Consider the following 17,748-nt stretch of genomic DNA (forward strand, 5'->3'; position numbering starts at 1 on the left):
ACAGGCTCCAGGCTCTGAGCTGGCAGTCAGCACAGAGCCCGACGCGGGGCTCGAACCCACGAACCGCGAGATCATGACCTGAGCGAAAGTCGGACGCTTAACCGACTAAGCCACCCAGGCGCCCGTCGGAGTGTACTTTTCAATTGCTTGTTTCTGTGTCATTCTTTTTTTTAAATAGTTTATTGTCAACTTGGTTTCCATATAATCCGTGTCATTCTTAAAAATTAAGTTTTAAGAAGGGTGCTCAGGTGTCCATTCATTAGTATGGTGCTGGGAAGGAGAAGATTCAGTATTTTTAAGTGAAGTTCAGGGCACAAGTAGTGTGTCTTTGTACTCTAGGGACAGCAGGTAAGCCAGGCGGTGGGCTTGACCCCAAAAGCCTCAAATCTCCCAGTGCGGCTAGCAGAGTCTAGCAGAGTCACGTGACGTTTGCGCTTCCTCCTCCCTATCCGCGGCTTGTCCATTCTTTTCCAGATTCATTTTCTCTCCTTTCTTCTGCTCTCCAGGTTTTTCTACAACGATCATTTGTGCAAGTTCAGTTTTTAGCTGAATGTTTTGGAAGTGCAACCTCAACTTCACTGGTTACATGATTGACTAAGGGGGTGAGGGGGCGAGTGGAGGAATCCCAGCAGTGGCGCACTGGGGGCTTGGCTTTGGGGGTAGGTTTGAAACGTTCTGCAATAAAATGGCAAAAACAATTTTGCAGTCTATGAACCCGGCAAGGAGAGATCATTCACATCGAGTCAGAAAAACAGAGTGGCAAGATGCGTCCCATACCCTGACAACCTGAGAAAAGACTGGAAGGTTTTAGAACCCAAACCAAATAGTACTTTTCTCGAAGAGGGCAGGATGATAAGTTCTGGTTGCTCCAATTTGGCAGAATTAACATCACATCCTGGGTTTAAAAACAACAGCTGTACAAGGCTGTGAAGCACAAATGGTATCTCAGAAGGTTGAGTTGGAGGGTAAACGTCAGAAAACTCTCTTTGGGGAGGCTGAAAATTCCAGGGCGGAATGGGAGGGGACCATCTCCATGGAGCATGCATATCCCCCTCTGAAAGCTGAACCAAGAAAGACCGTGGGGAAATCCCTCCGGAACCTGGTCCGGAAGCAGCTGTGAGGCTTGTGATACTGAGAAGCTGCCAACCGGCAGTAGATGGATGACTTCTCTGGCAGGCAGAGGGAACTCAGTAATGCTTCACTCTCAGCTGAGAAACTTGATACCGAGTTAAGATTTGGAGCAAATTAAATCCAAAAGGTCTATAGCACGCTGAGAATTTGAAAAAACAAAAAACAAACAATAAAAACAAAAACCTGTAATCTGTATAGCAAACCACTAATAGCTTCAATATACAAAGAGTTATTAGGGATCAATAAGAAAAAAAATCTACCAAAGAGAAAAATAGGTGAAAACCACAAATGGGCGATTCACTAAAAAAAAAAAAAGGCACAAACATAAAAATGGCCGATAAACCTCTTTTTAGGTTCAATTTAATCATTAAAGAAATTCAAAATAAAACAATGAAATGTGTACATCCCTCCAACTGACTTTTTTTCTTTTATGAAAATTCCTAGTGTTTGGAAAGGATATAGAGCCTACGCACAAATGCTACTGGTGGGAGGGTAAAGAAACAGCTTTTCTGGAGAGGAATGAGGTGGAGGTTTAGGTTATAAAAGCCTTGAGGGGCGCCTGGGTGGTTTAGTCGGTTAAACGGTTAAGCATCAGACTTCTGCTGCTCAGGTCATAATATCGCAGTTCATGAGTTCGAGCCCCGTGTTGGGCTCAGGGCTGACAGCTCAGAACCTGGAGCCTGCTTCGGTTTCTGTATCTGTCTCTCTCTCCCTACCTCGCCCCCACTCATGGTCTCTCTCAAAAATGAATAAACATTAAAAAAATTTAAATAATAATAAAATAAAAATAAAAGCCTTGAAATGGTGCGTATGCTTTGACTTATTTGTTCAATGGGAATGAGGATAGATGTGGCTGAGATGAAGCTGCAGATGTTCCTGGGGGAGGCAGTGAGCAGGGTGGCTGGACCTGGGCACCAGAGCCTGGTTGCCTAGAGCAAGTCCCTCTCTGGGCCTCAGTTTCCTCATCTGTAAGATAGAAAGTGTCATAAGGATGATAAAACACATCAAATGCCTGGCACATAATAAATGCTCAGTAAATGGAAGCCTAGCAAAAGAAACTTAGCAGAAAATTATAAGCACCCAGAAGATAAATGGGCCAAGGAGAGGAACAAAGTTTCACAGAAAAGGAGCTAAAAACAGCTCATAAACACATGAAAAGATGCTTAATCTCCTCTCCAATAAGACGTGTTCATTAAGACGACTCCAAGATGCCGTTATTCACTCAGAAGATCTGAGAAACCCTGAGTCAACTGATAGCAGGTAATCAGGAGATGGGCCACCTGCACACAGGTGAGGGGCACCAGGTGGGATCACCCAGGTGGAGAGTGCTCTGGAGACCGCTGTTGAAATAACAAACACAAGTGCTCTAAACCCTGAGATTTCCTATTGGGGGATTTACCCAGAGACCTGCCCTTGCCTGGAAAGTATGTACAAGGTCATTCCCTGTAGCAATAACGGTTAGTTCAAAAGACTAGAAGCAAAATAACCATCACTTGTTAGATTCTGGTTAAAAACATTAAGGGGCCCGTCCCCAAGACCTTATCCTCAATTGCAAATCCCCAAATACTGTGACACCCAGAAGTCTTTCTACGACTCTTTAATCTCCATTTACCCCAGCATGTGTGAATGTTCATCAGTTTATCTACAGGGATCGACTATGGAATGCCACCCCCAGATCAGTGGCATGTTAGTGTATTAGTTAGCTACTGCTGTGTAACAAGTGACTCCCTAAAGTTAGCAGCTAAACGTGACACACATGATTTCAGGGTTTCTGTGGGTGAAAAATGTGGGAGCTGCTTAGCTGGGTGGGTTCCTAAGGCTCTAGCAACAGTAATACTCAAGGGGGTCGAGCTGTGAGCCATTCTGAAATCCCTGTACCTGTCCTGGGTGCCGAACATCCAGATTATAGCCGCCCTGCGTGCTGGCCTGCTTCTAGTTGGTCTGGTTGTTTTCTGCCCCATTTCAGGGAAGTCCCCATGACACATTTCCGTCTCACAGCTGGAGCTGAGGACCCCTGCACCCCCGCAGCGGTGTCAGCCTCAGCCCGACATCCCTTTACAGCTCCAACAAAAAGCTCGCTGTAGGATCCTGCAGTAGGCGGTCAGGCTGCCCCGGCACTGAGCGTGGCTCCCTGTACCCCTCTCCCAGAGCAGCCCTGGCTCATGCTGTACCCCAGGCTCCCGTGACCACACTCTGCCCTTGCAGCATGGGGAACCGGTAGCTTCAGCGTCCTGGCAATATGAGACAGGACGCAAATTCATGTGCACGTCAGAGGGCACCTCTGTGGCTCAGACAAACACTGTGGCTCCCACTGCCCTTGTCTACCATGACCTTGGCCAACCTGGCCGGGTCAGGAGATAAGGTATATGCTGTTCCATTCAGCAGTCCACACTTAACAACCATCCCTTATGTCCCATGCCAGGGCCCCCAGCCCCCAACAATTTACTGGCCTGGACCAAGAGCCGTTGAGATCCTCACCTGCTCCTGTCTGGTCCCATGGGGCCTCTGAGCAGCCATCCAGAGCACAGGACACGTCACTGACGCCAAGGGCCTTTTTCAGTTCTAAAGCAAGAGATAAACCTTTGGACCCAGGCAAGGATTCCCATGCAGTCTCTCAAAGAGGCCACAAGAGGGCAAAGGATGGGAGGCAATGTCTCAACCAGGAACCCAAAACAGGTGGCTCAAATAAGCCTCTCTCAGAACCGGTGACTATGGCAGACATTGCTAGCCGATCCCGGCTTCTTCACTGAGCCCCCTACCAACCCTACCGGCCAACACAGCACTCCAAGCAGACATGACAAGTCAATTAAGGATGGAACACGAATTAAGGATCAATTAATGAATCTAGGAACAGAGACTCTCTGAGGTCACCTGTTTCTGGATTTTTTTTTTTCCAATTAGGGAGTAACCTTCTTCCATTTATTTTTTTAAATTTCTTTTATAGGTTTGTTTTTTTGTTTTTTTGGTTTTTTGTTTTTTTTTTTAGTCAGAGCACAGGTGGGGGAGGGTCAGAGAGAGAGGGAGAGGTAGAATCCAAAGCAGGCTCCAGGCTCTGAGCTGTCAGCACAGAGCCCGACGTGGGGCTCGAACCCATGAACTGTGAGATCATGACCTGAGCCAAAGTCGGACGCTTAACCACTTAACTGACTGAGCCACCCAGGCGCCCCATCCTTCTTCCATTTAAAACGCCCCTTTTCTAAGGGAACTTAGTTCTTTTGGTTTGGAGGCCCAAAGGCCAAGGACATCCTCGGCCTCACTGCCTGGCTCCCAGAACCCTTCTGTCTTTGGCTTCCTCCCACCTCTCCCACTGACCCTTCTGTGCCCCTACTTCCTGATGGTGGCCTTCAGATCCAGGCTCTTCAGAACTCCACTGCTTCCTGTACACTCCATTCCCAGTGTTGGGGCCTCTCTTGTGCACTTGACATTCAGCCCAGCAACCGCAGTCTCCCACCTCAGCTTCACACCCAGGCTGTATCCCCTCGTTCGCTGCCCCTTCAGTCTATCATTTGCCTCTAGGACTGTGCCCTCAGCCTCCTCCCTGACTTCCAGTCTGGTCAATGTTGCCCCATGCTCACACACCCTCCATGGCTCCCTATTGCCTCCCCAATGAAGCCTACCCACCTCTGGCTGTTATTCAAGGCCCTGCACGCCCGCCCCGGCACCCTCCAGCTCCTCTCCTTCCATTCCCCTTCCTGTCCTCTGGATCAGCCCCGTGGATGCCATGACATTCCCCAAACGTCACATGGCTCATCCAACCACACTTCTCTGCAGTCACAGGCATCGGGTCACGAGCAAACTGAAGAAGCAAAAGGGGAAGAGATGGTTCTGGAGCCACCTCCCAGCCCAGAAGATCCAAGGACTCTCGGGGCTTTGACGCCGGCCCAGAAAAAAACAGGGAGTGGTGGCTGAATGAAAAAATGTAAATGTGTCTGCCCTCCGTTTCTGAATTTTGCCTCCTTCTCCTCATTCTGAGAACTCCTACACACCCCTTAGAGCCCTTGCTCCAATGCCCCCTCCTTTAGGGAAGCCCCATCACTGCCCCTCCAAGACTCGCTCACTGAAGTCTCCATCTGTCCCAGTCATAACATTCAGCCAAAGGGCTCATGTTCACAGGAAGTAAGAGGTGATGGGGAACCTAGGATGCGTGGTATACACAGCCAGGGGTCCCCAGGCTTCCTTGAGCCGTAGAGGAATGGGGCTCACCTCCATCAATCCTTTGCAGCAGAATCCCCCGAACAAGGTCTTCACAGATGCCTTGGACAGTCAGGGCCGGGCTACCCACGGCAAGGACCTCCCCTTCGAACTCGGGCAGCTCCTGGAACCGAGCTGGGTGAGGGGCTGGGCTGGAGGGGAGGGCTGCAACTTTGACCTTGATTAGCTGGGGGACCTTGGGACTGAGTTTCCTCATCTTTAAAATGGACTCCTGGATCCCTATGCCCTCAGGTGGCTGTGGGAACCGATGAAATGCAGCGCAGCACATCTCAATGGGAATCGCGAAGGTATCTCTGTTAGCCAAGCCCCTGTCTCCAACTACTTCTTCTAGAGGATCTTGTTAGTGCCTGAGGCACACCCCTGCCTGGTGTCCCCATGTGACTGGGCCCCTGTGACCTTCTCTCTCACCGCCTTCCAACCCCCTCACTCACTGAGCACCAGCCACACTTGCCTCTGACGTATTAGGCAGGTCCTACCTCAGGGACTTTGCACATGCTGTGCCGTCTGCCTGGACCACACTTCCCCAGGACACGGCTCATGCCGTCTGTTCACTGCTTCTCAATGTCACACTCAGTTAGAGCCCCCCTGATCACCTGGCAACCCCCCCCAACCCCCGCCGACACACACACATTCCCTCTCTGCCTCCTCATTTCTCCAAAGCCTATGTCTCCCTTCTCCGAAGCCTGAGATACAGTGCTTGGGTCCCCACCCCAGCTCTCAAACGGCAGACACTGAGCACTGTCAGGGGAGAAGCAGAGAGCACCGCGGGGACCCAGAAGAGCCATCCAACCCCACCACGGGGCTCAGGGAACAACCGTCTCTTGTTGCCACGGTGACTCTGAGGGAGAGGGCACTGGACCCCCTTTTGTAGAAAGACGCAGGCACGTGGCTGTCCCCTGGGCCCTGCATGCGTGCCCCCCGTCACTCACCGCTCTGCAGCTCGACTTCAGCTGGCTTAGCACGAAGGGCAAGAAGACGCAGAGCGCCCATCCGCGGATGAAGCTCCTCTGTGCTGAGCTGCTGTCCGACTGGAATTTCTGCGGGGCACACACAGCAGCTGGTCCAGCGGCCGTGGGACGCCCAGGCTCCCCGCCGTCTGCCACACCCGCCCGAGGGACCTCACCTTCAGCACTCGCCCCCTGACTTTCTCCAGCTGCTGGGCAGCCTGGGCACAGTCCAGGGCTGCGGTCAGACACTGGTCCGCCAGCTGTAGGAAGGTGGCCACGGCGTCAGCCATAAGCTGCGGGGAAGAGTAACTGCTATTACCCTGGGGAACCCATGCTCTTGCTGACCGGGCCCTGTGCCTACCTGGCTGGCCTTTCTCAGCATCCAGACTGACCCGATGTCCCCCAACCTCCTTCTTATCTCAAGAAACAGCGTCCCCTTCCTCACAGGACTGGGGAGTCATCCAGTCAGCGGGACCTATGTGTAATCTAGCAGAAAGTGCCCTCCCCCTGGAGGGAGGATGGTGCCTCAGTGCTCAGTCTGGGGAGCAGAGAGCTGGTCAGAGTTCTGCCTCCTTAGCTGAGTGCTCTTGTGCAGTGCACAACGTGAACAACTGAACCAGGCAGCACTTGGTCTTCTCCATCCCTGTCTCCTTCACTCACCATGTCCATTAGCAGGTCCTATCCTTTTGGCTTTCAAACACACGCCACTTCTCTCCACCAACAGTACCCATTGTGGTTCAGGCCTCCTATCTGCCTCCTCTATTCCTGCTCCCGACAGCTCCCTCTTCTCCACAGCAGGTAGGGTTTCCTAAATCTTGAATCTGGTCATGCCCCTCCCCTGCTCACACACCTGCTGTGGCTCCCCACTGGCCTCAGGACAGAGCCTGGCCCCTTAATCCCACACTTAAGTCCCTGACCCGTCTGCCCCTCCACCTTGCCAGCAAATCTCCCACCTTGCTGCTCTCACTAGAAACCTACAGCCCAATGTCTCTAAATGGCTTCATTTCTCCCAAACTCAGACAAACTCCCTCACCTGCCAGTGCTGTTCCCCGACCCAGGACAAATTTCACCCCATTCCTCCCACTGCTGCTTCAGTTGGCAAGTCCTCTCCTCCTGGGGGGTCCTCCTAAGCCTGGAGATGAACCAAGGGCCCCTTCGGAGCTCCCAGAGCACCTCGTGTTCCCGCCACAGCCCCGTCCACCACCTGTGGTCACAGCCTGGCTGTGGGCAGAGGTCTGCAGGTCTGTCCGTCATCATCGTCTCCCCAGCACACACTTGGCACCTGCTCCTCGCAGGCCGCTGATCTTGCCTTTCCTCCCCGCAGGCCCCCCCCCCGCCGCTCGCCCTCACCTGCTGTGCAAGATCCTGGGCCCCAAATACCAGGCTTCGTGTGCCAAAGAAGCCAAATGGCACCACCAGCTGCCCCAGGCGCCTCTGGCTTCGCTCAGCCTCACGGTAGCAGGTCTGCATCAGCTCCGCGTCCCAGGGCATCTCCCCAAATGAGTAAACCTGTGCCCCAGTGCCAGTCAGGTGAGAAAAACACCAGTCGATGGGAAAGCAGGGGCAAAGCTCTCACAGCCAATTCCCAGTAAGAGAGATACAAATGGAAACACATCCCACCTCAGTCATTACCCCCAAAATGCATAATAAAGGTAACAGGTATGGTAGGGTTGACATAAAATAGTAAAACCTGAAAAAAATGGATAACACACAGTGCTGGCATGACTGAGGAGAAATAGGCACACCAGCCCTTGTCACACCAGTCCTTGGCTCTGGGGCCACAGAAATGGAGTAATCCAATACGGTCTTTGCCCTCAAGGAGCTCACAGAAAAGTTGGGGAAGATAGGGGCGCCTGGGTGGCTCAGTCGGTTAAGCGTCCGACTTCAGCTCAGGTCATGATCTCACGGTCGTGGGTTCGAGCCTTGTGTCAGGCTCTGTGCTGACAGCTCAGAGCCTGGAGCCTGCTTCACGTTCTGTGTCTCGCTCTCTCTCTGATCGTCCCCTGCTCACGCTGTCTCTCTCTCTCAGAAATAAATAGAGCATTAAAAATTTTTTTTAAAAAGTTGGGGAAGATAAACTATTGACAAACAGCTAGAGAGGTGTATATGTATGTCTGTGAGGAAGAAAGCACAGGTAGCAGTAGATGCAGAAAGAGAGCAGGGAAAGTTCCTAGAGGAAGTGATTGTGAAATGGAAGCTTAATGAGTTGACGTTTTCCTGGCATTTAGTAGGTGCTCATTTAATATCAGAAGACCTGAGGTGATCTGCATGAAGCAGAAGTCACCGGCTTAGGGGATGGGGTGCGCCTTGGCTGAACATAGAAATGGGAAGAGGAGGGATTTGAGGGTAGGTGATTCCAGACTCAGGTTGCTAAAATGCTACTCTTGTCATTTTACTCCTGCTCCAGCCGTGTTTTAAACTGTGCCTCCAACGACCACAGCATGGTGGTCTACAGTCTGTAAAAAGCACCCAGGACAGAGTTCAGAAAAGGTTTTCAAAAGAGGTTTTCAGACAGAAAGATAAACGAGTTCACAGGACTCTTCCGGAAAGTTAACACACTGCGCGTCAGTGGGATGAACGCCACCCCCTGAGGCTCACCTCCTTGCGCAACCGCGTGCTGGAGGGGCTCCCGCGCAGGTGGCGCGATAGGCGGTCCATGCCCTGGGTGAGGAGCGCCTGCACTGCTGAGAGCACAGCTGCCACGGTGCTCTGCAGCCTTTGTGTGACCTGGGACAGCTGCGTGTCCACCCTGTCGCGCAGGCAGGATTCCAGGGCGCCCTCAACCTCGCCTGGAAGGCAAGACACTAGCCTGGGTCTCCTCTGCAAGGTGCTCCGGAAAGAGGGAGGAGGCGGCCCGGAGCTCAGCACGCGGAGGACAGGAGCTCAGACTCTGAGCACCCCCTTCTAGCATTTTACACATGAGAAAACTGAGGCCATGAGTGTGGCAGCAATGAGCTCAAAGCCGTGCGCCCGACCGGCAGAGTCTGGATTCCAACCCGGTTGTCTTTGTCACTGAGCAGAGTGGGAGCCTCCGCCATCTGACCGGGATAACCCGGGTCGGGTCTGCCACTGCCTGCGCCTCCACTCCTCTCCCGACTGGATGTCGTTCGCTCCATCCCTAGCCCGCTGTCTTTCCACGGCCCCGACCTTGGCTGAGCTCTTGACCCCGCCCTTGTCTCGCTTCCTCCAGCCCGGGCCTCAAGGCCACGCCCACACTCCAACTCGTATCCCGCCCCCGAAGCCCCGCCCTGTCTTTTTCCTGCCCTGCCTGGTTGGTTCTGGGCTCCCGGATTCTCGGCCCCACCCGTTACAACCACCCTGTGCCCCTTCAACCTGCCGGGGCCCTGGCCCCGCCCCCTGATGGCCCCGCCCCCCAGGCCCCGCCCCCAGGCCTCACTGCGCAGCCTCCCCGCCACGCGCGCCCGCAGCTGCAGAATCTGGTCCACGTCTGGGCGGATGGTTTTCTCCAGGGCGGCGAGCAGCTCGTCCTTTTCCGGCTGGAAGGCGCGGAGGCCGGCGGCGGCCGCGGCCAGGACGGCGGCGTGGACTGCGTCGAGGAGCTGCCGGGACCAGCCGAGGGGACCGCACACGGGCCAGAGGCGCGACAGCGAGCCGAGGAGGGGCGGGGATGCGGGGAGAGAGAGACCGGGACGGAGACCCAGAGAGACGCGGAGAGAGTTTAGGGGACAGTCGCGGGGAGGGAGAAGATGGGCCCCCCCCGTACGGCCCCCCGCGTGTACCTCGGTCCAGGCCCAGGCACGGCTGCGGCCGGCCCCCCGCAGGCCGGGCAGGGTCTGGGCTCGCAGCGCCGGCAGCAGCTCCCGCACCAGCACCCCGGTCAGCACCTGCGGGAGAGGGAGAGGGGACCGTGGGCGCCGGCGGCGGGCCTGGCCGGGGTCCCGGGGCGGCCTTGCGAGGCACTGACCTCGGCGTCCGAGCCCAGGGTCGCGTCGTCCTCGCCAAAGTGGCCTCGGTGCTGCCGATAGAGTCTTAAGGCGTCCAGGAAGGCACGGGCGGCGGGGGCCTGACTGCGCTGCAAGACTGAGGAGGGCAGTTGCCCAGCCTCCGCCCACTGCTCCCCTGCTCTCACCACTGCCTGGCTCCCCACCGCCCTGGCACGAAGCCCTCCACCCCCTCACCAGGTCCCGGAGCACCTAAATCTCACCCATCGCCAGACCCTCGCACAAGCGGGGCCCGGGGACCATCACCAGCCCGTTAAGCACCTTTATAATCCGATTTAGGAAAAAGCGTCCCCTGTGGGCAGCCACAGCCAGGCCGCACTGTCTCTCCAGATAGGTACATTTGTGCACTCAACAACCTGCTCAACATACCTGTCGGTCCTGTTCCCCTTCTTCCCCCAGCTGGCCCCTTATCCTGGTCAGACCCCAGCGTGGACACGCCCTCCTCCGAGCAGCCCTCCCTGATCTCCCAGGCTAAGCTCCCACAGGGCTGTGTCCCCCCCGCAGCCTGTGGTCACATCTGTCTCCCCCGACAATCCGTTTCGCAAACAAAGAAACAAGAAACTTGGAGAGGACCCCAGAGGCAGCTGGCAGAGCGAGCTTACCTCGGACTCTAAGATACACAGCTAGCGGCCTGACCTTCCCCAGGACCCACCTGTGCCACGAAGCCGGATGCCACCCTGGAGGGCCAGCCTCCAAGCCCGCTGCGCTTCCCCCGACGCTGCAGAGAAACAGAGGTGCCGGCGGAACGGGTGCTGAAGGAACAGGGGGAAGTTCACGGGCATTTCCAGGAGGGGTTCAGGCTCTTCCTGTGTATGCTCTCCTGAAAGCAGACGGAGGAGGTTGTGTCTTCATTCACTCTCTCACTCTACGATCAAGCATTCATTCACTAGAAGAAAACACCCATGAAATGCTGAGAGGAGCCCCCCCCCCCCACCTACCCCCGCATGGGCGGTTGCTCTCACAATTGCACTATCCTTATTCCGGCTCAGTCCCAGTGGGGAGAGGTGCCCAGGGCGGACATCAGGGACCCATCCCCGCATTGCTTCCTGGCCTCAGCATCCTCCTTAACACGGACGCCTGGCCCTGGTGTGGAGGCCACACCAATCCATCTGAGCTGGCACGTCCGTGGTGATCTGAGCTCCGCTTACACTGGGAGTCGGCGAGGTCTGGATTCAAACCCGGCCAGATCATCTGCTAGTTCCGGGTGTAGGGCACACTTTTTCTACCTGAACCTTGGTTTTGCTACCTATAAAATGGGCTTAAAAGTGGTATCAGTGACCTGTTGGGGAAATGGGGTGAGTGAAATTTTTGCGGGGGTTAATTTATTTGGGGTGTCCTAAATCCTCATCCCCCCCCCCCTTCTGATTTCCAGAGTGGTACACACAACTGCAGTGAGATGCAGTAATTCAGAAGATGGAAATTCCTGGTCCTCCCGGCCCTTCAACGGGAGTCTCCAGAGGGAGGCCTTTTTTTATTAAAATTTTTTAATGTTTTATTTATTTCTAGGAGAGAGAGAGAGAGACAGCGTGAGCAGGGGAGGGTCAGAGAGAGAGGGAGTCACAGGCTGAAACAGGCTCCAGGCTCTGAGCTGGCAGTCAGCACAGAGCCCGACGCGGGGCTCGAACCCACGAACCGCGAGATCATGACCTAAGCGAAAGTCGGACGCTTAACCGACTAAACCACCCAGGCGTCCCCAGAGGGAAGCCTTTTAACACTTGGGGGGAGGAGGGACAAAACTCCAGATTTTAAAATCTGCACAAAGTGCATGAGGTGCATTTTTTTTTTTCAAACAAGATGGGCTTTTCTGCTCTATAACTGGTCTTTTTGTTCCTGCAAACGTCTGGGGCACCTCCAGCTGCTACACAGCTTTCCTTTCTTTTTTAGATTTTTTTTTTTTTTAATTTTTGAGAGAGAGCCAAAGCATGAGAGGGGGGAAGACACAGTATCCGAAGCAGGCTCCAGGCTCTGAGCTGTCAGCACAGAGCCCTATGCGGGGCTCAAACCCATGAACCGTGAGATCGTGACCTGAGCTGGAGTTGGACACTTAACTGACTGAGCCACCCAGGCGCCCCTACATCTTTCCTTTCTAAGGGCTGGGCCGTGATTTATTTAACCAACCCCCCCACCAGTGACGATCTTCCCACATGCTTGCTGACACCAGGCTTTACTGTTTTTACGCTTGCTGCTTTGATTCTGGTCCAGTGTCCTAATTCTCCTTCTCACTCTAGTAAGAGTGGATATTTCTCTTGCTGGAGCTGGGGTACTCACCCAAAAGCAATGCTGCCCCCAGGGGACACTTGACAGTGTCTGAAGATATTTTTGATTGTCACACGTTGCAAGGGGGGTGCAATTGGCCTCAAGTGGGTGGAGGCCAGGGATGCTCTCCACCACCTGCAATGAATAGGGTACCCTCCCTCCCTGCAAAGAATGATTTGGCCCCAACTGTCAACAACTCTGATGTGAAGAAATTTGCTCTTGCAGTCTCAGGAAGCTTACCTGAGGAGACTGGGCAGAGAGCATCCAACAGGCGGAGATACTCACGCTGGGAAGTCAGGACAGTATAGCCCGTCAAGGCCATGGAGCCAAGGGGACGGCCCCCATTTTCGTATTCCTATGAAAGGCATCCAGAGAACCAACTTGGGACAGGTCTAAACCCTGGCTTCCACGTCCTAACTGTGGGATCAGGGGAAGGCTTGGGGTTAGCTAGGGAAGTCCTACACTCCCCCCACCCGTAGTCAAGCACCCAGCACCCACTGTGTGCCAGGCCCGTCCTAAATAGTGCATGAGGATTATCTCATCGAATCCTCACAGCCCCATACGGCCTGGACCAGCATCATCCTTTCCCTATTCCTGCACAGTATCCCATTTCACAGAGGTGGAAACTGAGTCCCAAGAGTACAAATGACCCGCCCGAGTTCCCCAGCGAGATGTGTTGCACAAGGGCCTCTCAGTTTCAATGTCAGCTCCGCTGATGACCACAAGGAAGTCCCTACTCCTGGGCTGGACCTCAGTTTTCCTACCCGGCCCAGTGGGACCCACCGCAGGCCCATCTCAAAGGGACCCTCTGTTCATGCCAGGTAACTGAAGAAAGGAGAGAGGGCCGTGTTGGGAGCTGGACCCCGAAGCCCATGCCGCGGGGAGTGGAAGGGTGAGGCCAGCACAGAAGGGAGGAGCGCCGCTCGCTTACCTCCCTGTGGCTGAACCACTCCAGGCGGCCATCTCCGCGCAGGACACAGAAGATTGGCTGCCACTGAGGCGGGTGGCCCCAAAGCTGGGTCAGAGGCCCTCGGTGCTCACGGACTCGGGGAAGCTTCTGCAGGAGGAGGGACCAGTGAGTGTCAGGGGCACAGGCCGGTGTCCCCATGTCCAGACCACCCGGAAAGCACCCCCACTCCACACACGACCCCCCATCCCAGGCTCCTCCACCAAGAACAGAGTGCCCGGGGGGCACTGCTTCCTAAGCATGCTCACAGCACGCACTTGTTTGAGGCCCCTCCAAATACACATGGATTCAGTCCTCCCCACAGCCCTGGGGGCAGACACTTTGTCACCCCCACTCCCTCTTGAGCGTCAGATGACACCCCAGCCCTGGCCAACATCTTGACTGCAGCCTGTGAGAGACCCTGAAAGAAAGAACTCAGGAGGCTGTGTCTGGATTCCTGACCCACAGCAACTGTAATACATGTGCACTGTTTCCAGCCACTGGTTGTGTGATGTTTTGTTACGCAGCATTAGCTAACCGATACAAGTGGGATTGCTGGGTCAGGGAGCAGGTGTAGTTTCCCTTCAAGTGAGAAACAGCCAGACCTCTGCCCACAGACCCTTCGCTTGGGTGGGACGTCACTTTGTTTTATTACCTTTGTTACCCTTCTCACTACCTGGCCACCTGAATTCTGTGCCTTTCATTTCATCCCCGGGTCCCAGAGCAAGTCCCGGTGCACAGATGGTGCTCGATAAATATTCACTGAATAAGCTCACTGTATTTGTGATGTTTTCAGTCTTTGACAGTGGTGGTAGAAAGTCAGGTGTGGGTGAAATGATTCCCCAAACCTTTTCTGAGCTCTGAGATTTTTCCTAATAATATTATTAAAACATTATTACAGAAATTATTTATAAGGAGTATTTTATAAAATGTTCACACCGCCCGAACCCCAATGTCAACTGTGCCCTGGCCCCTGTGGCCAGAACCTACAGGTGACAAAAGGCGCAGGTGGGGACGACACCTGGTGGCCCGTGAGGCCTTAGGCAGGACAAGGAGAGGCCCAGGTGAGAGGGGGCTCTGTGTCCACAGTTCCGGGGAGCCTCCACCCCAGGTCAGGCACGGAGTCATCCGACGGAGGTAGGAAAACTCAGAGCCCTGATTGGGGAAGTGTCAATAACCGGCAGGGGCTCCAGGTTCGAATCCTGCCTTGCCTCCTGCTGGGAGGGTGACCTCAGACAGGTCACCTCACCTCTCTGTGCTTCAGCTTCCTCACTTGTCAAAGACTCGTCTCCCAGGCTGGTGAGGACTGGGTGTGTTGTACAGGGCATGTGGAGCCATCTGTTGGCTCAGGAGACGTCTGGAGCTGGGGCCAGGCAGTTCCAGGCTCTTGTGTTCTATCGAGAAACTTCCTGAGCTCGTACTGTGTGCAGGCACCCCATGGACATACGGGACTTGGGGTGGAGACAAAGCTTGCCCCTTGCCCTCCCAGGGCAATCAGATGAGGGAGGCAGACGTGTGACCCAAGGCTTCCCTGGAAAAGCAGCGGGATGGGGACCCCAGAGGAGGCACCCAACCCAGGTAGGGGCTGTGGCAATCCAGGAAGGCTTCTTGGAAGAAGTGGCGGCCAACACCCGAGGAGCAGGAGGAGTGCGCCAGGCGGAGGGCGTCACGTGTGCCCAGGCTTGCGGGTCCCAGGGGCACGTTTCACACCCAGGAGACCAGGCGAGCCTTTTCCGGCTTCAGAACTTCCGCCCGGCTCACACCCTCTGCCTAGAATTCCCTTCTCAAGCCAGGCCAGTGACTTCTCATCCTTTACATCTCAGCTCAGAGGGCACCCCCTTGCACCCCGACTCCCCGCCCCCCAAAACACTGCCCTCCATCTTATCTTCATAGCACCCGTCAGAAGTTATCCTGCAAAACATGACACGGCAACTCATCCGGTCATTTCTCTCCCCGTCACACTGTGAGCCTGGTGGGGCGGCGGGGGGGGGGGGGGGGGGGGGGCGGGGCATAGCAGGACCCGCCCCCACCGCTGCTGTGTCCCCGGTGTCTAGCCTAGGACGTGGTATGCAGTAGGTGCCCAATGAAAGTTCAAAGAATGCATTTTTAGCAGTCTCTGCACGTCTTGGCGGCAGCTAGGGTAAAGGTGGAAGGGGGGCCCCCGGCTGAGCCAGCACCCCCTCCCCTTGCGGCACCCACTTTGCTGCGCATCAGTTGGCATCCGGGGGGCTCCTGGGGCCCCAGCTCCCGGGAGATCTGTCGCAGGACAGAGGCTGCCAGCTGCTCGCGGTAGCAGGGCAGGAAGTTCCTCAGCATGGTGTCCACCTGGCCTGCAGGGACAAGGGGACAATAAGGTGGTTGAAGCAGCCCCGACAGATGCCTGGGGAGGGCCGGGCAGGCAGCAAGCCACGTGTGAGCTCCTACCCTTGCCCCAAAACCGCCCAACAAGAGGTGCTCCAAATCCCATCCACCCTTGACCCTCCGCAGACCGTTTACATCCACAGAGGAATAAGGAGCACGGAAGTAGGTGACTCAGGCTTAATTCATAACGGACGTACGATACATTTTAGTCACATGAAGCATCCAATCTGATGAGCTTTGACGCCTTTACAGCCCGAGAAACCGTCACCACAGTCAAGATAATGAACAGATCCATCCCATCCAAGTTTCCTCTCGCCCCTTACGTGGGGGAGAGCTTCAAAATCTTTTAAAAGCCTCACCCTGGCACAGGGGAATTTTCTGGAGGCGGTGGGGGCGCTCTGGATCACGATCTAGAAAGTGATCATGCAAGTGTTAAAGTCCTCCAAGCCGTTTCCCTAAGGTGTGTGCACTTGGCTGTCGGTAATACATAAATGCATCCTGCTGCCTGGAATGTGGACGCAAAGGCTGGGGCATCAGCAGTTATTATGCACCAGGAGGTGGCCTCAGGCACAGAAGCAAATATGGGAGAATGATGAAGTGAAGGAGTTCCGGTGTCTGACTTTCATCAGCCTGCCTGCCACTGTACCTCTCTAAAGGAGAGAGAAATACACCTTTATTTTGTTTAAGCCACTACAGGAGGATAAAAAGAAAAACGTGGCGTAAGGTAACTTACTGAACCCTTACAATGGCTCCATGAGATAGATATTGTCGCTATCCCTGTTTTACAAAGAGGAGATCTAGAGAGATGAAGTCATTCACCCAAGGTCCACACAGTGAGTGGCCGTGGTGTGAACTTGGGTGGTCTGAGTGTGGGTAAGACATGCCCATGCCTGTGCATGTGCGGTTCCCCATCTGGGATGCTCTTCCCGCGTCTCCCGCCCATCAACTGCATCACATCCGTGCACCCCGGCTTGACCATCATCTCAGGGGGCAGTGACCCACCCCTTCTTCTTCCCCTGATGTGAGGGAGGTAGGAGTGCTCCACTGTGCTTATCAGTCAACTGCCATTCTTGTAATACCTTGGCTTTCTTTCCTGGTCTAGACCATGAGTCCAGGAGAGTGGGACCATTTCTCAACCCCGCTGGGGCCCCAGTGCCCGGTACACAGTACACGTTCCGCCAAGTGAGCTCCTCTTAGTCTCCAGCTGGAAACTGAGCCTGTCCCCAGGGTCCGTGCAGAGGACCCTGCTGGCCCTTGCCCACTGAGCACAACTATCCCGGGAGATCTGGGTGGGCCTGGGACTCCTCTCACCGGGCCCCTGCCCTCATCCCGAACCCACGCCCTGAGTAGGGTTACCAGATTCACCTGATAAAAATACAGGACACCAATTCGATTTGAATTTCAGGTAAATGAGGGGTCATGTTTTAGCATAAGTATGTACCCCATGCAAAATTGGGGACATACTTATACAAAACAGGACTGTTCATTGCTTCTCTGGGATTCACGTTAGTAGGGCGTCCTATACTGTCAGACACTGTGGCCCTGAACCCCACCTGCCCCCTCCCACCCCACCCCCTGCCGGCTCACCCCTCAGATGCTGTTGCTGCCGCTTGTCCAGGGGGCTCGAGGGCCGCCCACCCATCCTGCTGCTGTCGCTGGGGGCTCCCTGGAGGGCAAAGCAGACACTGCCTTCCCTCCCACAGCCCCCAGGTTTCTGGGTTCAGGGGCACCCTGGGCGTAAAGACCTGGATGCGGCCAAGACCAGCTGCCTGGGGCCAGAAGCCAGGGCACAGCCCCTGTGTGAGTGTGTTTGTCGGGCTGGGTGGGGAGTGCCCACCCCTGCGCCGCCCCGCCCTGCACCTGCGTCCTCCTGGGACCGAGGCCTCCAGAGCCGCGGGTTCCTGCAGGGGCTGCTGGGGCAGCCCCGGGGGTG

General features: G+C 55.1%; 1 protein-coding gene across 2 annotated transcripts; it reads right to left on the reverse strand.

Annotated features, from left to right (window-relative positions):
• Nucleotides 1-175: 175 nt before the first annotated feature.
• On the reverse strand, nucleotides 176-17,557 carry NIBAN3 (niban apoptosis regulator 3). Of its 2 annotated transcripts, none has more exons than XM_039243357.1 (15): nucleotides 17,403-17,523; nucleotides 15,654-15,784; nucleotides 13,440-13,565; nucleotides 12,749-12,863; nucleotides 10,905-11,072; nucleotides 10,216-10,331; nucleotides 10,031-10,135; nucleotides 9,688-9,850; nucleotides 8,889-9,079; nucleotides 7,641-7,799; nucleotides 6,467-6,583; nucleotides 6,273-6,380; nucleotides 5,335-5,446; nucleotides 3,612-3,693; nucleotides 176-1,243 (listed from the first exon to the last, which is right to left on the reverse strand). In XM_039243357.1, exons 1-15 carry the CDS (start codon nucleotides 17,455-17,457, stop codon nucleotides 973-975), a joined length of 2,019 nt encoding a protein of 672 aa, XP_039099288.1. In that variant the 5' UTR covers nucleotides 17,458-17,523; the 3' UTR covers nucleotides 176-972. The 2 variants fall into 2 exon arrangements, with proteins under 2 accessions (XP_039099288.1, XP_039099287.1); XM_039243356.1 differs by lacking the exon at nucleotides 176-1,243 and adding an exon at nucleotides 1,878-2,097 and having other exon boundaries at nucleotides 3,610-3,693; nucleotides 17,403-17,557.
• Between the last annotated feature and the right edge of the window lie 191 nt (nucleotides 17,558-17,748).

The sequence above is a fragment of the Hyaena hyaena genome, unplaced genomic scaffold (assembly GCF_003009895.1).
Source record: "Hyaena hyaena isolate Hyena2069 unplaced genomic scaffold, ASM300989v1 scaffold_227, whole genome shotgun sequence".
In the NCBI taxonomy this organism is placed as follows: Eukaryota; Metazoa; Chordata; class Mammalia; order Carnivora; family Hyaenidae; genus Hyaena; species Hyaena hyaena.